Raw genomic sequence first — 19,481 nt, 5'->3', positions numbered from 1 at the left:
TGTTTGCCTGGCCAGAAAATGCAGGGTCTGCTCAAGGAGGGCAAATTCTTGCATGTGAGTGCAGGTGTCAAAGGGGACCACTGTTGTGCAGCCCCTGAATCGATATTTGAGCCCTGTGGGGTTTACTTTGTTCATCTGGCTCCAGCAGTGTCTCAGTCACAACTGATCACTTGTGACTGCTGTGCTACCCTGGCTGCCTAGTGGAAGGCTCAGCCAGCTGGAGAAATACAGGAGTGTAACTCCGGGAAATTAGGTCAATCCCGGTGCTTTCCCCTTAGTTTATTGTCATTTCACCACATTATAGGCTGTGGGGCAATGTAGGAATGCCTTCATGCTCATCTTCTTTCAAGGGGTGCAAACCCTGATTCTGTATTCTTGAATTTTGCATAATGTCTATATAACAAAAGAAGGAAAATGTGGCACAACTCAGCTCAAAGTGGAATTTAATGGTACTGAGTCCTCTTTTACATCAGCTAAATGCATTATCCACAGGAGTTTAACTCAACATCCTCACACAGGGAAGGGTACAGGTGCAAGTGCTGTAGCAGTATAAAAGATTCTTCTTTTAGACCAGCAACAGCAGGTTTAAACATGGTTTGCATTGGTGCTGTGCACACACAGGAATTCATGACTCTGGAGTGACTCTTTCTGTGGGATCTCCTCAGTCCCTGTGTCCCTCATCTGAAAGCAGCATGTGTTCAGCTTCTTTTGAGACCCTTACAAGCTATTCCACATTCAAATGCAAATACTTAATAACCAAAGCTTAAGGATCATATGATTCTTTAGAGAGTAAATCTGGTGGTTCAGAGTTGTACACATATTTGGCAGATTATAGGTTTACCACTAGCAGATAATCTTTTAAAGAACAGTGGCTTTACTCCTTTTGTTAACTAATTAAAAAAGGAGAAAGAACTTCAAGCTGTAATTAGACCTCTTAAAACACATATTACTCCCTGAATGGTCTGTACAACTAGGATAAATGTATAATTAGGAGGTTTCACCAGACATGATTAAAGCCAGTCATGTGTCCTAGGCCATCAGGCATTTATGTGTGCAGGAGATTGAGAGTAAAGTCAGTATGAAGGTGTGAATAGAAACCACATCACACATTTTATCTGTTGGATCTGATGTTCTTAGAGGTCTTTTCCAACCTAAACAACTCAATGGTTCCGTATTATAAATACTTAACTGTAACCATGAAAGCTTTTTTTTCAGGTGTAAATTCTGAAAGGATTGTCACATCCATAGCTTCTAGTGTTTGGTGACACTGGTGACAGTAATGAGACCAGGTCCCTTGGACCCCATGATCTGTCACTCTTGTTGTCTATGGCTTGCTGATAGTTCAAGAAATGTAGAAGTTGATAGGCAGAGTTTTCTGTTCCTCATTGGTACATTCCCAAGCCATAAGGATTTCTATCCCTTCTATTTTGAGGAATTTGGTTTCTTTTGCATTATGGCTAGAGGGTGTTTTTCCTTCTATATATTTAGGAGATGGGATGAAGAGAGCACACCCATTGACCTTTTGTACCTCCCATTGATAGGTATGAGTGCTTTCACTGTGCATTAATTTCTGGTGATGTCATCTCTTGAAGGGAAATTCCCAGGAAGGCTGTGGCACTTCTGGGTCTCTGCAGCCACCATTCTTTCCATATGTTGATGTTTATTATGTACTGGAATCTTCCCTGGCTTGTGTCTCACCAGCCACACAAGCTGGAGAGAGGCACTGGAAGCCCTTTTGCATCCTGAATTGCTCCTGGAACTCGTAGCAGTCCCGTTGTGTGGCTCAGGTGTTCACTCCCAATGCCACATCCAGGCTGGTGCCTTGGAATCTCAGCACAGCCACGGAGCTGCACTTCGGGCTGACACACAGGCAAGGAGGGGGATTGAGGCTATGCACTCATTCCAAGAAACCCGTGGCATCTCTCCAAACCAGATGTTGGCAGCTCTCATGGAGGTGCACACAGTCTCTGATATGACTGCTTTGCAAAATTAAAGACAAATTATTGCTTGCCCTGATAGCGCCTTGTTTCAAAAAAACCTTCAGGTTCAAGCCTTTCATTTTAGGAAAATACAACTGATAAGTGTTGAGGTTGCTGGGCTTAACCTATGGGGAAGGAACTAGTTCAGGTCCTGAAAGCTGACTCAGATATTTTCAGTTTTTCTGCCGGAAACCTACTTGCGCAGATGAACAAATTACAGCAGAGTTACCAAGTCACATAGAAAAGAACGAGCTTCTTCAATTTATATCAATTTCTGCTTGGGGAAGAGTGAAATTCAGTTAAAGTCTGAGCTGCCTGTTCTGCTTTTGTGCACTGACAGAATTGAGCTGGTGTCAGCCCTTTTTCTCTCATTTAACTCCTGAGAACCTTGAGGTAGGAAATAGATGGAAAAGCAGTGGGAGGAAAATCCAGTGCAGAGGAAATGGCAGAGGTGTCCTGCTACAGCTGTGGAGGAGAACAGAATTTTCCTCAGCATGTGGAATATCTGACTTCGCCATGTGATTGTGCAGGTTGTCCTGTCTACATACACTTGGAGAGGAAAAGGGATGTTCCTATGGGTGTACGTGTATAAATGTACACAAAGAATAGCAGCTGTCTGTGTTGCATTTGGAGTGGTTTCGGGACCAGTTTCTGAGTGGGTCATGGAATGCCTGTGGTCCAAATGAGCAGCAGCATAAGAATTTTAGAGTTGTTTTGTTCTTTGTGTTTTTCTTATATGAAAACCAAAAAGACAAGGCCTGTCGTGGCTGGGACCACTTTTTGCCTTGGGGAGCTCCCCAGCTGTCCCTCTTCAGAGACAACTAAAACATAAATTTTGAGTGACTGATTAGAGACAGAAGATGGGAGGCCCGAGCTCATTTTAACAAATTAATTTCATCATATGAGTTCCAACAGGGTGCATGCTAGCCAAGGATCCCAAAGAGCTGGTAAGAAGAGGAATCAGCCCTTTAATCCTAGATATAGAGCTCCAAAATGAGGCACAGTATAGAACCAACTATAAATAATTCCCTAAATTGTTTTAGATTTTCGGATGTTTAATCTAGTTGTCACAACATAATGGCTGCGTGGTCCATAGTCTTGAATATCTGATCTCAGAAGGGCAATACTATTCAGGTCTTTATGTGGATTATGCTTTTTAAGACTGCTTTTATTCCCAGATGAAGTCAAAATCTCATTACTTAAGTTTGAATTCCACTGCTTCTAAAAACATAGTTTAAATATTAAACAGATATTTGGAGCATGGGATAAGCCAGGGAGGAGGATTTGAGGAGGAACCGAGAGGGAAGAGTGAATGTGTTACTTGTTGCAGATGATTTCATTGTATTGGGCATCTGATTCCGTGGTATTGATGAAACTGAGTCACTCTACCACAAAAGGAATCCTTGGTACAGTTTTCCTGCTTTGCACAAGGATTGTAAGAGGGACCTTCTAACAACATTGTTTGGAGGAAATTCCTACCCAGTGCATTCACTGGGAGCAATACTGGCTGGTGAGCACAAAACTGTGTCATTTTTCTGTAGGTATTTCAAATTTGAGGAACATCCAGTGCACTTACAAACTTGTCATTGTTTAGGTGTAAATAACATTGTCCATGCTTATCCCAGGCAGGTGACTACTTTGCCTGTCACCCTCTCTGTGATCCAGATCTAAACTTCCTCAGAAACCACAGCCAGCCTCCAGTTCCCTGCTTTCTAATTCTGCATGACTAAGCCTTTCAGCACGTTATGAATACTGTTGCTCATTCTAAATACACTGGTTACCTGTGCAGCAATGCCTGCCAGCATATTTCTGCAGTGGAGTGGTTGAGCGTTGGGAAACTGACATAAATTAAATCACTTGAGTCACAGTAGTGCCCTTTCTGCTCACACCCACGTGCGTGAGTTACGTCTGTGCAGCTTTTGGGAGATGCATGAATGCCAGCAGCACTGCACACACCCTGCCAGCCAACAAGGAACTTGTACTCCTGAGAAAATGGGTATTGTTCCAGAATTCACACCAAAATATGAGGAAGTGAAGAGTACACAAAAGCGTTTTGGTTTTGTGGCTGTTGGAATCCTCAAAATATTCTTTTCAACCAGGGATTACAGTGAGGAAAACAATGCAAACGTCAGTGGTAGATTTTTGTCTGCTGATGGATATATTTGTGACTGAGGCACGTGGCTTGGAGTCTGCATGGCATTTTCCATGTTTGTGAATGAGACTTGTACTCTAGCTTGGCTTTGCTGTAGGGCACAAAATCAGTCATTTCCCTTGACTTTTTCCTATCTGAAGAAGGAGAATTGGTAATTGCTTATTTTTCCCAAAGCACTTTCATGGTTAAGGACACATCATAAGCATAGAATCACAGAGTGGTTTAGCTTGGGAAGGAACTTAAGACCCATCTCATTCCACTCCCCTGCTATGGGCAGGGACACCTTCCACTGTCTCAGGTTGCTCCAAGCCCTGTCCAACCTGGCCTTGGACACTTCCAGGGATGACGCAGCCTGTGCCAGGGCTTCACCACCCTCACAGGGAAGAATTTCTTCCTAATATCCAATCAAAACCTGCCTTCCTTCAGTTTAAATCCCTGCTGTTCTTCCCACAAATGATCTATAGAATAATGACAGTAAATTGAGGATTTGTAGAGGTTACATTTGTAGAAATAGATTTCCCTGTGCCTACATCTTTCTGCATTGACTGGTTCATTTCTGCCCCTGCAATTATTTCTGGGTGTAGCTCAAGCTGCTTAGATGGCTGAGAGTTTGCTTGTGCTCATGTTTCAGGTATTCAGGCATCAAAGCATTGTGTCTTAACCTGCACTCAGCAGCACCCAGAAAACTGCAGGGGCAGGGAAAGAGCTTAGGTTGAAGATCAGGTCCTCGCTGTTCACAGTAGTGTTGCCTGAAATGGGCCATTAAGAAAATTCTATTAGATAAACAATTCCTTTTTGATAATTTTAGATTGTGTTGTGCTGAATGTGAAGTATATCCTCACTCTGTGAGATTGTTACCCAGAAAGGGGCACTTCCCTGGGCAGCTGAGTGTCTCCTCCATGCCCCTGCCCTGTGTGGCTCCGAGTCATTCCTTGCAGTCCTGCTTTCAGAGTACATGGATGCTCCTGGGGCTCCCAGGAAAGCTCAGGTCTCCTCTGAGAGTTTTGGGGAGGTATCTTCTGCTGCTCAAGGCAGGTGGAGTGAGATGGGTGCTCAGCAACTTGGAAAGATTCCGTTATTCCCTAGTTTTTAATGAAGGAAGACATTTAATTTGGGGGATTGCAGGTTCAGCCCTTTCCCAGCTTTGAAGAGCCTTTAGGATTTCCCAGTCAGAACCTGTCCTTGGCATGCTGGGGATGGTGGCTTGTCCTTGGCAGGAGTTGCTGTTTCTGGATCCCAGAGCAGGGTTTGCTACACTCACCCACCTCCCCAGACCTTCCCAGCTCAGGCTTAGCAAGAGTGGGCTGGGATCTGGGAACAAACTGGGGGTCTTCTGGCTCTTTTAGAATATATTCTTAAATGTCACTGAGTAAATGTTTTATTATTACTTTTTTTTTTTCATGCCTACAAATCTTTACAAAAAATACAGTCCCTTTCCTCTGGGCAAAAGACAAATGAAAGAGCTCTGAAGTTCTAAAAATAAATGCATACAGGAGGATCATTTTCCAGTCACATGAATTCATATTTCCCTGTCCGTTGTGCATCCTGAATTAAAAAAACCAAGGGGGGACCTGCTAATGTTTATATTTCTTTTCTCAGTATTTCTGGCTCTTTGTGCTCTCCCGGGGTTTGGTTGGCATTGGTGAAGCGAGTTATTCCACTATTGCACCAACCATCATTGGGGACCTGTTCACCAAAAACACCAGGACCCTCATGCTGTCTGTTTTCTACTTTGCAATTCCTCTGGGCAGGTAAGTGACACCAAGCTTCTTCAACCTGGTTTTGGCTTTTCTCTTAAATAAACTCACACAGATTTGAAATTGATAATGATGATAGCTCTTGACTTTGGCTGGAATGGTTTAGACAGGAAAGTATTGTGAGCAGTGACTAATTAGTTGCAGGAATTAGATTCTTTTTTGGCCCTATTACTGGTTCATGTGTGACTTCTGGGAACTAATGGGAAGTTTGTTGTTGGTTTATTTTGGTTTTTTCCTACTTTTTTACAGCAATGGAATAAAAATATTTTAGCTGACTTTTTCTTTCAGTGGAGTTTCTTTATCAGCCCAACACTGTATCTGATTGTTGGGATGGGAGGGAATCTGTCATTGTTTTTATTTTTTAAAATAATGGCTGACCCTCTATTGTGAGATTGTCAGCAAGGTGGCTTTGCATAGTTTGCATACCAATCCCCAGAACTGGACAACATCCTGGGCAAAAGGGTTTTATGGGTTCATTTCCAGCAGGGAATACATGGGCAACATGTCCCAAACTCAGAGGAAAACTTCTGGTGGTGCATTTTACAAGCTGGAACACTTTCCTGTGAGATAAAACTCACAAACATCCTTTTGCTTTTGAGGAAAAAGAGAGAAACGGATCTTTAACTAGTGAAAAGAATATTTTGCCAAGAGGACCAAGGACTCCAAGTATTCACACAGAAAATTCAATGAACTAGAAAGAAATTACAAATATTCATCCTGTTGGGTCTGATTCTGGGACTTCATTATCTCAATATCCAGCTGCAGCGTGGATTACAAGGCCACAGAGGACAGCACAAGGGCTGTAAACTGAAAGAGGTTTTGATTGGATATTAGGAAGAAAATCATCCCTGTGAGGGTGGTGAAGCCCTGGCACAGATTCCCAGAGAAGCTGTGTCCCCCCCATCCCTGGAAGTGTCCAAGGCCAGGTTGGATGGGGCTTGGAGCAACCTGGGCTAGTGGAAGGTGTTCCTGCCCATGGCAGGGGTAAAACTGGATGGATTTTAAGATCTCTTACAACCCAGACCAGTCTGTGATGATTCATGATTTGATTTGGGGGCCTGTCTGGGTAAAATGTCCGGTTTTAGGGAGATTATAGCTGGCAACCTCCAAAGCTTAGCAGACTCTTCAATAAAGGGGCGCTGGGGAGGCCTGGGGAGGGGGGCTCACAGTTGCCCCACTGCAATCCTGGCAACCTTTTAGCCAAGGTAATCTCAGCAACAAATGCAGCAGTTTTGAAAAAGGGTATTTCCCTTCAGTTCATGGTGAGAGAAAGGTGGCTGTGTTCACCGTTAGTCTCTTGTCACACACCTTTTGTCTTACATGTGGCTGAAGGTCTCCCATCAAACTTCTTGCATGTTCTTCTTGGTTTTTCTTCCAACTAATAGAAAATAGTCTCTTCCTGTATAATTAGAATCAAGTACTATTTAGTGGCAAGGAAAAAACCTAATGATGGAATATGGCCTGTCCTTGAAGGACACTTTTTAACTGAAAGCTTGAGCATAAAGTTGTTTAATATCCATATTAGCACAGAGAAAGGCCTGATGTAGAAATGAAATTGGGAAATAAATTCTTTTTAAGTCTTTGTTTCCATCCACTGTAGATTGAAAGGTCAGCTATAAACTTCCAAATTTCCATCAGATTTGGACATTTTTAGATCAGCAGTGCTGGGTAAAGTCACATACTAGCCAACATCTGCTTCAATCCCCATACTTATTTCTGTAGGACAAGGGAGCTGAGGACACACAGTTGGTTGTGCCTCTCTTTGCCTTTGTCCAAGAACAGCTGTGACTGTGGCACACCTAAAGCTCTGACCAACTCTCATCTTGGCCTTTCTTGCAGTGGCCTGGGATACATCACTGGGTCCAGTGTGAAGCAGGTTGCTGGAGACTGGCACTGGGCACTGCGGGTAAGTCCCTCTTGATGACACCTCTTAGTGAGAGCTGGTTGGTTGGTGTTAGGAAGAGTTCCATCACACAGTGGCTCCACCTGTTACTAGATCTGAAAGGAGAAGGATTGGAAATGACATTTGTGGATGTGAAGTGCATGGCAGATGCACTCTCTAAGCAAAGATATGTGGGCTTGGATTGTGGGACTTGGTGTTTTCCCTGCTTGGGAGCAAGAATTTTCCAATCACTTCGTTATCAATCAATCAATCATGAGTTCTTGATGGGGACAGGAAGACGAGGCATTGGCCTTAAATCAACTCCACAGTCTTTCAGTCCCCTGCTGTCAAGAAACTCTGAGAATGGCTTCCTGCTTTGAGGAAAAAACACTTTGTTCCAGTTTCCGCTTGTTTTTCTGCCCTGAGACAGTCAGTTTCCTTCTATTTTAACCTCTTGGGACCCTGATAAATGGGCTGAAAAGATAATCCACTCCAATCACATACTCACAAACAGCTTCTGCACACAAAGATGTCTTGAAAGAGCTGAGAGGAAGTGTCCCAGCAGAACTGGTTTGTGACCTTTGGTGCTGTGGGTGGCATGTGAGGTGCATTCTCTGGCTGTGGCGCTTCACGGAGACCACGAAGCTCATGAAGCTCAGGCCAACGCTGTCTATAACAGTAGATGATGAAATACAGGGTTTCCCACCTGAAGCAAACATTCCCTCTGTGACACAGGCCATGCCCAGGGTAAGCAAAGCCAGGAACATCACCAGGAATGGTTCATCTGTGGCTGGGAGAGTGGAGGGCAGTTTCCAGCTGCGCACCTGGAGTGGAATATGGAGTAGCCTGAAGCTACCCACCAAGAGGATGCTGCCTCATTAGCAGAAATGTTTAAGAGTGACATGAACTTCTGAGCAGAGGCCAACACAAGGAGTGAAAACCCCAAAGCCCCTCCTCTGGTCAGTGGGCTTTAACTGGAGCAGTCTTGGAAAACCCAAATGGTTAATCTGTGAAAAGGGATCATTACTAGGACTTTTCAGATGGCATCTTCACAGTTATCCAGAGAAATCCGGGCTGTCTGCAAGACTGTACCCCTTACAGGTCATGATTTCCACTATAAATGACACACTGGTGCAGGATTCCCTGGTTCTACAAAATCTGGGGAATGTGATGAGCTGCTCACATCTGTGGTGTTTGCTTTGGACACCATTGCTCAGTCTTTGTAGTCACACAGCACAGAATGCATCCAGACATCAGTGTAAAGCAGCTTCCATCCCTGTGGCAATTATTGCACTCTTGCAAGATGGGAATGATTCCCCAAGATGATGCTTCCCTCCATGATCTCCTGTGGGCTCCAAACACAGAAGAGGTCAGGAATAAGCTGTACTTCGGTGGGCTGAAAAAGACAGGAGGGCACGTGGACAACTGCCAGCTTTGTCTCTGGATCTAATAACAAAGCAAGTGTTTCACTGCAGCATTACTGAGTGTTCATGGATATTGTCCAGGTGGCTACTTAAGCTTTTAGATAAAAATCAAAGAGACTTGCAATCATCTGGATATAGAAAAAACAGAATTTCCAATTTTTTTTACCAGTGCTGTGTCTTCTGTTCAGCTGTCATAAAGATACTGTATCAGGCTTCAGTGTATTCCAGGATGAGCGATTTTCCTGACTTTTAAGTTCTGAAATACTCCTGTCTTTCCTTCCCTGTGAGTTTGTCATCTTTGGACATAAAACACTGATCCATGTGTAAAGGCCATTCTCAGGTTAATAATGGAAGCTTTTTCTTTTTTCTAACAGGAATTTATTTTTTAAATAGCACATCTAGATGAGATGATAGTTCAGTGAAATCCGTGTTCCTGTTTTCCTGGTGCAGCTATTTTCCATTCTGACAATAATGGAATTTCAGTGTCAAAATAAGAACAGTTTTTATAGCTTGCAAAATGCTGTGGGGTCTTTGTATTTTTGCCTAGTGCTTGGGAGAAAGGATTGGATACTGGGAAGCCAAGCCTTGGATGTGTTGTTTTCCTGTCTTCCAGCCTGAATTTTCCATGTTTTTTGGTCTGTTGTACTGAGGTAACCTGAGGAAGATGCATGAAAATAGGAAGCCATTGTGGGGTGGCTGGAAGAGGAATGTATGTCAAGCAAGGGTTTTCAAAGCCAGCATGTTCCCTACATCCAGAAATCTTTCAGCTGGTCTAATTGCCTTTAAAAGGTTTCTGCACTCACCCAGAAACCAGCTGGTCTCTGAGCCCAGCTGGGAGCAAGTTTCCAAAGAGTTAAACATCACTGAAGAATCATCTCTAGATGAATCTTGGTATATATTAACACAATGGACCGCCTCGCTCAGAGTGTTTTCAAAGCTGCATGTTTCCAGAGTGAGATAAGAGAGTCCAGGGAATGACATGGAGGAAGGAAAGGAGCAGATGCCTCGACACTTACAGGTTGTGGCTGGCTGTGAGGAGCAGCCACTGAAACCACACGGATTCTGTGTTCTGCTTCTTCCTGGCCAGTCAAAGCAAACCCCCCTGACTCCTGTGCTAATTCCCTGCTCCTTTCTTGCAGGTATCTCCACTCCTAGGAATGATAACAGGGACACTCATCTTGATATTTGTGCCTGCTGCTAAAAGAGGAAATGCTGAACAACTTGGGGGGCAGCTGAAGGCTCGGACTTCGTGGCTGAGAGACATGAAAGCATTGATTAGAAAGTAAGAGCACGAGTGAAAACCGTGTTTTGCCTCTGATGCGTAATTGGAACATCCAGTGGTCTGGATTTAGCACAGTGAGACTGGAAAGTGACGACATGCAGGGAATTGCAGGAAGTTTAGTCTGTGGACCTAGGAAAGAAAATCACAGTTACATGAGGTATCGACTACTGTGACAATGATGCATTCCAAGTTTTGCTCTAACCTTTCCAAGATTGACATCTAAGAAAAAGTCTGCTTTGTTTGGCTCATACTTCACACAAATCAGGGCTTTTGAAGTGTAGAAATTGCCGTGTTCCTCTACTAATTGTTGTGCCACTGTTGTTCAGACACTTAGATCTTTTTTCTTCTTTAAAATAGCTATTCTGCTCAGGGGGAAAAGAGAGTTCTAGCAATCTAAGATAAAAGACACACACAGGAGCTTGCACTATTGCAAGTTTAAACACATGTGAACAACCACATGTGACTAAATCCATGAGAACTGACTGTGCTTGTATGTGTGAATAAAGGTTCACATGCTCATGAGTGTTTAAGCAGCTGCACTTCCTTCCAGAAAACTGGCCTGTGAATGTGCAAATACTTTCACTTGTGAATTCAGGGTTACCTTGTAATTCTGATGGGAAACTTGTGATGTCCTTCATTTTTAGAACTATTGGCTAGGGTACCTCCCTGGTATAGTCATCCAGCGCCAAAGGACTGTGAAGTGATGTTAGATAATTTATCATTATTTGAATGTTACTGCTTTTGGTAGTTTATATAAGTAGTAACCATATGGTGGCTTGGATGGGGAGGGAGAAGGGAAATTGCTCATCCAAGTGAACCGGTGACATTAGGGTGAAAGCCCTGTAATTCACATACCGTGTCTTAGTGACCAAGCACTGATTGTCTTCTCAAACAGCCCTGAAACAGTCCTGTGAAGCATCTCTGATGAGTTCAGTATATTGTTATCAGTGGAGCATCACATGTGAATATTCCATGCTTCTTATTCTCCACTCCTTTGTGCCTTTTGTTACCTCTGCCCCTTGCCAAAGGGAGGTGGCAGCTGTGGAGGAACACTGGGCTTTGTCACTGTCCTGTGTGGGGGTCCTGCCTTTTCACTTTCCCCACTAAACCTTCTCTTGCTTTTGTCTCCACAGCCGCAGCTATGTGTTCTCATCCCTGGCCACCTCAGCTGTCTCCTTTGCCACAGGGGCACTTGGTATGTGGATCCCTCTGTATCTTCACAGAGCACAGGTGGTGCAGAAGACAGCAGAGACCTGCAGCTCCCAGCCCTGTGGCACCAAAGATAGGTGAGAGTCAGAGTCAGCTGCTTTACAGAGGGGGAGGGGGCTTATTTACCAGAGGAAACAGGCAAGTCCCACAGAGACAAGGCACTAGAATGTCTGTAATTTCCTCTAGGTCCCTGCAACAATGATAGGAAATGCTGGGATTGTAAACTAGGCTTTATTTCTCTTCTTCATTGCATGGAGTCAAACCAAGGGAGAAGCAGTGACCTCAGCTCTGTCTTAGTTCCCAGGCTGCAGTGCAGAGGAGAAAAAAGAAAAGAGAAATCCTCTAAGGAGAATGTTTGGAGAGCTGAGAATTTGGGTTCTTAAGACCCATCTGTGATAGCAGCAGAATAAGCTGGCAGGTTAGGAAGCCCCAGTGGTGCCTGTAATTCAGAGGTTGGGATGGTTCCCCTAAAGCTGCAGGGGCTAATCCTGCAGGCTTTTGTTTCTGTGTGAGGCAGGACTTGCCTGTTTTATTGCTCTGTAAACTGCTGTGTTTGCTGAGTTTTGCTGAAGAATGTCCCAGAGATCTGGGACACCTTGGGCTGGAGTGTTTGATGTTATACAGTGGTTTGGGTTTTCAGTCCTGGTTATGGAATAGCACTTGCAACACACAAGCTATGGAAAGTAATTCTTCATTTTGTGATTTACAATGGTGGCAGACACCAGAAAATGCTATAAAAGCATCCCACCAGGTAAATAAAAGACATTAAAAAGCCTTTTGTCAGATCTTTTGCTTTTTAGCTCATGAGGGAAAATAATATTAGGAAAACCTTCTTGCCATAGCAGACAGAATCCCATCTCAATTAAAGTAGTTAGTGCTGTGGAGTCCCATCAACCAACCAGAGTGTCCAGCAGGCAATTTCGGGCTGTTCCACAAAAATGCACTGAGCAAAACACTCAGCTCCAGCCTGACTGCACATCTGCTGTTTGCAAAGAGAATTTCCCCTTCCTTGATGACACCTCAATTTTCAACTGTCCTCAAGCTGCTCTAATGTGGTTGCCCAAGACCCTGTGGTCCAAGTCCTGCAAATATCATATGGAGAACCCTCCAGGTGCTTTAAATTAAAATTAGCACATTTCAAATGTGTAACCTGACAGCAAAAAGCTTCTTTGAAGTGGCCTGAAAGGAGTTATAAAGTCAAAGTATTTTGGAAATCACTGGTATTTAAGAGTCTTGTTAGGTTTCCTTGCCCTGAAGCTTCCTGGTGCCTGTCCATGATATCTCCTTACATGATCAATGTACAGGTTATTAATTAGTTTTGTGTACACACAATTAGCTATTCAATGCACTTTGTAGGAATCCCAGTTCCCCCCAAAGAAGCAGTGTGAGCCTTTTGCACCCCTTTGCCCACAGATCAAGGCCTGTGTACAATGCTAAATTGCATACGCTGGCTTTTTCTTAATTGCAGGAGAAGAGGGCTAAAATCATGAGCATTTATTTTATTTAAAATTTGTAAAGCCATTTTGCAAATTGTGCAAATTTCCATTAGTCAGTTTACCCTAATAATTTGTCCAAAGACAAGGCCCATTTTGAGGAAAAACTAAAAAAAAAAAAAAAAAAAACCTAAAAAAAAAACCCCAAAAAACAACAAAACCACCCACCTTTTTCTGATTTTGTTTCTTTCTTTCCTTTTTTTTTTTTTTTTTTTTTTTAATAGTTTGATCTTTGGAGCAATCACTTGCTTCACTGGCTTCCTGGGCGTGATCACAGGGGCAGGAGCAACCAAGTGGTGCCGCTCCAAGACGCAGCGAGCCGATCCTCTTGTGTGTGCTGTTGGAATGCTGGGATCAGCCATCTTCATCTGCCTGATCTTCGTGGCTGCCAAGAGCAGCATCGTGGGAGCCTATGTGAGTATAATAATCCTCTCCATATTCCAGACTCCTTACAAGACTGACTGCATTGTCCCCTGCAGAAAGCCTGGGATGTTTTCTTGCCTCTGCCTTTCCTTCTTTTTGCCTCTTGGCGTTCTGTGCCTGACATCTACAACTGCTTATCCCTGCTGCCATCAGAATTCAGAGCTCCATGGAAACCCACAGCCTTTGGGCTGTTCTATCTGCACCTCAGTCCGCACCTTTATTGCTCTTGCCTAATGTTTTGGTACAGGAAAATTGAGCACTTCCCTTGCAGTGAGGGTATTGTAGCTGCAGTGGTACCAGATGACAATTACAGTGATTTGTCTGTGGGCAAGCTTTTGGCTCCCTTTCAGTACCATTCATTTCCATAACTAGGTGGATTGCACCAGGCCAGTATTAATTACCCAGTAATTTCAATTTGTTATCTGCAATGCCAAAGCCCAGGAACCTACAGTACTTGATGCTACACAAGTACAGATTAAAATACGGCCCCTCCCTGAGTGCTTAGAATTGAATTATATAAAAGATATCAAATAGATCCAGATAAATAGAATGGTCTGGTTTGGAGGGGACTTTTGAAGGTCATGTAATCCAACCCCCCTGCACTATGCAGGAACACCTTCCACTAGACCTTGGTACTGAGAGCCCCCTCCAATCTGGCCTTGGATGTTTCCAGGAATGAGGCATCCACCACCTCCTGGCCACCTTGTGCCAGTGCTTTACCACCTTTGTAAAACACTCCTTCCTTACATCTCATCTAAACCACCCCTCTTTTAGTTAGGCTGAAGGGAGAAAGAAAAGCTCAACTATAATAATACAGCCTCGGGCTAGAATCTTGCTTTCAGTAGGAAGTAAAAATCCTGAACAAGTCTCTGGTTCCCTTTTAATGTCAGAATGAGAGAAGCCTGGGACCTGGGAGAAGTTTATGAAGGGAAAGAATGAGATGTTTGGAGTAGTGGGATCCCTTCTGAAAGCCCACCCTTCCCTTGCACACAGCAGCACAGGCTCATCCAGCAAGCAGAATTCATTTGCAAGTAACCAGCCAAATGCTGTTCCTCATTTCTCTGTTTTTGGAGCACTGACCTGGCTGTGGTTATTTGGTGAGCCCTTCAGCAGCTGCCACAGTTATGGGGAAGCACAACCAGAGGGAGTGGAAGTTCAAAATCGTTAAGACAGACCCAAGAATACCTCCTCTGCCTATGTAAGATTCAGATCTCTGTTTTGTGACCGTGAACTAACATTTGAACTGGCAGAAAAATGATCACCTCAGACAACCTGTGAGAGGGTGTTACTGGTTGGTGAATCATTAACCCTCCTTTCACTGATCTATCACACCCCTCACCTGCTCCCTCCACCTCTTTGTGCAGACAGAGCTGTGATTTTCTCCTTTCTCAGACCTAGTGACAGACATGTTCATTTGTGCTGTTCAGTCTCTTTATACAGAAACCTCTCCCTTTTCTGGGATGGAAATACTGTTTTCAAAAATTGTGCAGCAGGAGGTAGCTATTATCAAATATAAAAATATCATTTTTGTATTTTTCCTATTTTTTCAGATAGCCATGCGACTATTCTGCATTGCTTGAGTATATAAATATAGATGGCATCATTTAAACAGTCCTAGAAACAATTTATTTTATTATGGATGAGCAGTAAATCTAATAAAGAGTCAATGATTTGCAAAGGAAGTTACAGCTGCATATGGAGAGGGGTATAAGGAAAATGAGCCTGTTTGTGATGCTGTTGGGCTGAAGCAGGAAGCATTGCCCCCCCATAGCCCTAAAGACTCTGCTGCTGGGAACCTGATGCCCAGAAAGAGAGGCCAGGTCTGGGCTGGAGCTACCAGTGTCTCATAACACAAGGTGTAGTGGCACTGCCGAACTGAATTGACTTTACAAGGCAAGTTTCTAACACAAACTCATGTTTTTCCGTGCTATTCAAAGAGCTGTTGCAATCTTGCAGAGTTCCAGAGTGTTTAATTCCCTTGTATTTCACGGAGAATAGGAGTAGGAGACCTGCATTGCCAGGTTGCATGGTGTAGCAGTTTTTCATTGACTTTATTTTAAGTCTTGTTGGTCCATAATGAAGGGGAGAGTGTTCTGTGACTGGTGGACAGAATGATGGGCTAGGTACCTTCCTTATCTCAAAATCCAGGATAAAATCTCCTTCTGGAAACAATACAGTCAAATTTATGGGCTGATTTTCTTGTCTCTGATCTCTTCCTTGACAGCTTGTCCTGGCTCACGTCCTTGAGTTCTGTGTCTGTGAAAGGCAGGGCAGTGTCTGTCCCCCAGCACGGTGGCATTTGCCAACCTTCTGTACTGTGACTGTCCTTAGGCTTCTGTCATGGATCACACGGTGCAAAAATTGACAGTGAATGTTTCTGGAACCCTCATTGGCTCAGAGCCTTAAAATTCTCACTTCCAAGCAATTAGGTGGGTCCCCATGAGGGGATGTTCTCTCTCACTGTGAGAGAGAGCTGTGGTGGCCACCAGATCACCAGCTCCCTCCCTGCTTTAGCTAACAGTTGGGAGCTTTAATGCTGACTGATACAGGCATCAGCTTAAATGAAGTGTTCAGCACTCCAGCAAGAACCTGCAGAGGCCTTGCTTTTTAATTTCTTGGGTTTATAGGTTTTATTTTTTTTGGAGAAGACCTGCATTTCCATTAACCTGGTCACTCTGCCCCTTATGTGTTGTGTGCTGTCTGCTCTCTTCCTCCCCTGAACACATTTCTCTCCTGCTCAGTCCTTTCTTGCAAGTGATTTTGGTCCTTGGGGGCAATTCCCATTCTGTAGCATCCACTCCCATTTGAGGCAGGTACACAGATGACTTTTTTCCAGCCCATCTTTTCATACTCATCCAGTAAATTATTGGCAGTGGTGAAGTGGCTGGCAAGGTGGACTAAAACAACAATTCTGTGTCATTTATCTGCCCAGACAATTGTATTTCTCTCTTTTAAGTATCTTACCTGGCTGCATAGTCCAATCACTTCTCACTCAGTTTTCCTTGCAGCATGTGGATTTGTGTGTTGTAATTCAACTCGTTAAAGCACCAATTTGCAAATCTGTAAGTCCCACTTTTTCTGAAATACAAACTCTTTGAAACTTGGTTTTCAAACCTGTCTCTGGAAACCCATTATATGTGTGGCATCATCATCTCACACTGCTCAGGCATTTCAACCGCAGATTTTACACTTGTTTAAATAGCCAAGTGACTGGAGAGAGAGATGTTCTGCTTTGCCTTCCTTTGACACTGTTCCAGCTTCCTCAATTTCAACATCTATTTCAATTCCTCAAAGACGTTTTATGATCTTGCAGAAACAGCAAATCTCAGGGTAAAACCTTGCCAGAGAGCTTTTACAGCATCTTAGTCTCAACCCCAGGGATTTTCTGTTGTCATATTGTTGGTGACCTGCCTACTTCTGAGGCATCAATATTGCCCAGAACTGAGCTGGAGTTAGAATTGCTCCAGATTCAGGAGTACATGAGGGTGTCTTACCCACCATTTCAGAGAGAAATACAAATAATGAAGATATTGACAGATAAACCCTTTGCAAACAGTCATGGAAGGCATTTGTAACCTGCTTAGAACTCGCTGTGAGAGCAGCTGGTGTGTCCACTCTGAAACCTTCTTAATTATCATTTTTGGGAGTCAGAATTGGCTAACTGATCACTTAAACAGAAAAGCACAGATGAGCAATCAGATGCCAAATGGACATGGTGAGATGTTATACAGCACAGCTAGAGTCAGAAATAGATGTATATGTAGAGGTGAAGTCTCAGTGTAAAATGAAGCTTTAAAAAGTGTGTGAGGAACCAAAACTGAGCATTTCAGGAGCTATTATCTGCTCTGGGGCTGCCCTATTTGCTGTAAGCATCCCTGGAGTCTCCTTTCTGCAGAAATGCCACATATCCTCACATGCCCTTTGCAGTGGGGGAACTCATTTTTATAAGCCCCCATCAGCAGCTGAAGGACAGACATTTTTTAATGTCAGTATCTTCTATCCTACTTTTTGATCTTCCTCTTGTTCCTCTTTTGCTTTTACCAGTACCCACCTATTAATCTCATGTTTCATGGATTGCTTGAAATACACATTCATCAGCTCAGAACTGGTGTGCTCTGAAGTTTGTAGGATTTCAGTGATTTATTTAAAGGACTTGTGCTAAATTCCTGCACAAGGGACAAGTTCTTGCAGCCTGTAGCAATTCAAATGTGTGCAGTTCATATCAGCTCAAGGCAAGCAGTTGCTGTTTGCAGTGCTGGGAGCAGGCAGGGCGCGTCGGTGCTGCATTCAGAATTGTGATTCCATTGTTCCCAGGCTCAGTTTAGTCTCTCCAGGCACAGAACCCCAGCAACAGCAGCTGCCAAGGTGTAGCAGGACAGATTTCAGAGCAGGTCTGAGGATGTACCTGGTACCCACAGGACACGAGGCTTTGCTCCTGACAGCACCTTGGTTTATTGGATGTGTTCTCACCTTGGCAGGTGTCATTTCCAGTGAGAGGCAACCCCGAGGCAGACACCAGTGGGCAATGGGAAAATGGAAATAGAGATTTCCTAACTGACCACCTGGGCTGTAATGCCTGGCTCAAACACCGTCACAGAGGAAGCAGATCCAGTCACAGAAAAAGGGGATAGGGAGGGAAAGTATTTGGGAAACAAAGACGGTTTTAGAAACAAATAGAGGAAGCTTCTGTAGGTCAGTGTGTAAGACTTGCTAAATAAAGCAAATTATTCCTGGCAATGACAGGGTGGTCTGAGCGGTTTAGGCAACCTCAGCTGGTGTGTGGGAAAGACAGTGGCAGTGGTCACATCATGTCACAGCTGCCATTCTTGCAGCTCTGTGGCTTTTAATGTCTCTTGCTGACCATCTCCACAGAGCCAAGGATTGTATTTCACCACAAGACACTGCTGTTGCAAAGCCCACACTTAATTCCAGTCTCCACTGGACAGATATTCCCATGTAATGCTGTCAGGGAGGGAAGGGATCCTCCACAGTTCTCTACAGAAAATCTCAGCTGGTTTGCTACTGAGCTGAACACATAACTGGGTTCCCAGGAATGGAAATGGCTGTGCTTTGGGGAGCTGTGGCTTTCTTGCCTTTTCTAACAGGCTTTGTAGAAAAGAATAGTGCAAGTTGGACTTGATGATCCTTAAAGGGCTTTTCCAACCTCAAGAATTCTGTGATTCTAAGTATTCAAGCCTGGGGCTGTCTCTTCATGCTGGTTTTTCATGTTCTTCTAAAATCAAATGTGTCAGCCTTTAATTTAGCTGCTCCGTAGATCATAAACTTAGTTTACAATAACAGCATTTCAAGCCAGTCCTCTAGAGCTCTGATACAAGTCTATGGTTTGTTAATAGTCAGGATAAACCACAACAGCAACAAGGAGTGTGCTGTGTAGGTATGAGAAAAATAAGCAAAAAAAGAAAGTTTATGACAAGTTATTTTTCCTCTGAATGTCAAGTGAATAAATCTTCTCCTTTTTGTGTGTTTTGTTACAACAGATTTGCATTTTTATCGGAGAAACTCTTCTGTTTTCAAACTGGGCTATCACAGCAGACATACTAATGGTGAGTGCACTTTGGAACAGCATCTTTCTGTGTTCAGAGCAGTTTGTCAACTTGAAATAACCTGAAGTTCACAATTTCTTCCAGATCCTACTCCCTACTTCAGCCTATTCTGTATTTTTATTATTGTTCTTTTTGCTTACTGAAAAGTGACATAGGGAGAAGGAGAGAAAAAAGATCCTTTTTGTCCTTTGTTCTGAGCACCAGAGAGAGATGTCCAGAAAAGACAACATTTCTGAATTCTGAATAATTATTCTGAATAATTTCCCAAAATTTTAAGTGTTTGTGCAAAACCCCACACGCACAGAATTCAGGCAGC

The 19,481-nt window shown here is 43.6% G+C and overlaps 1 protein-coding gene across 1 annotated transcript in view; it reads left to right on the top strand.

Annotated features, from left to right (window-relative positions):
* Positions 1 to 19,481, top strand: part of LOC136299954 (sphingosine-1-phosphate transporter SPNS2-like) — a 134,461-nt gene that overhangs the window by 77,164 nt on the left and 37,816 nt on the right. The window contains exons 4-9 of the mRNA XM_066201988.1: positions 5,731 to 5,882; positions 7,728 to 7,794; positions 10,334 to 10,476; positions 11,610 to 11,762; positions 13,403 to 13,592; positions 19,100 to 19,165. Of these exons, the coding sequence (XP_066058085.1) occupies positions 5,731 to 5,882; positions 7,728 to 7,794; positions 10,334 to 10,476; positions 11,610 to 11,762; positions 13,403 to 13,592; positions 19,100 to 19,165 (771 nt within the window). The remainder of the gene's footprint in view (positions 1 to 5,730; positions 5,883 to 7,727; positions 7,795 to 10,333; positions 10,477 to 11,609; positions 11,763 to 13,402; positions 13,593 to 19,099; positions 19,166 to 19,481) is intronic.

Source organism: Chamaea fasciata, unplaced genomic scaffold (assembly GCF_029207755.1).
Source record: "Chamaea fasciata isolate MVZ Bird 193981 ecotype frontalis unplaced genomic scaffold, bChaFas1.0.hap1 SCAF_21, whole genome shotgun sequence".
Lineage (NCBI taxonomy): Eukaryota > Metazoa > Chordata > Aves > Passeriformes > Sylviidae > Chamaea > Chamaea fasciata.
The sequence above is the reverse complement of the archived record's forward strand: the minus strand, read 5'-3'. Positions and strand labels throughout refer to the sequence as shown.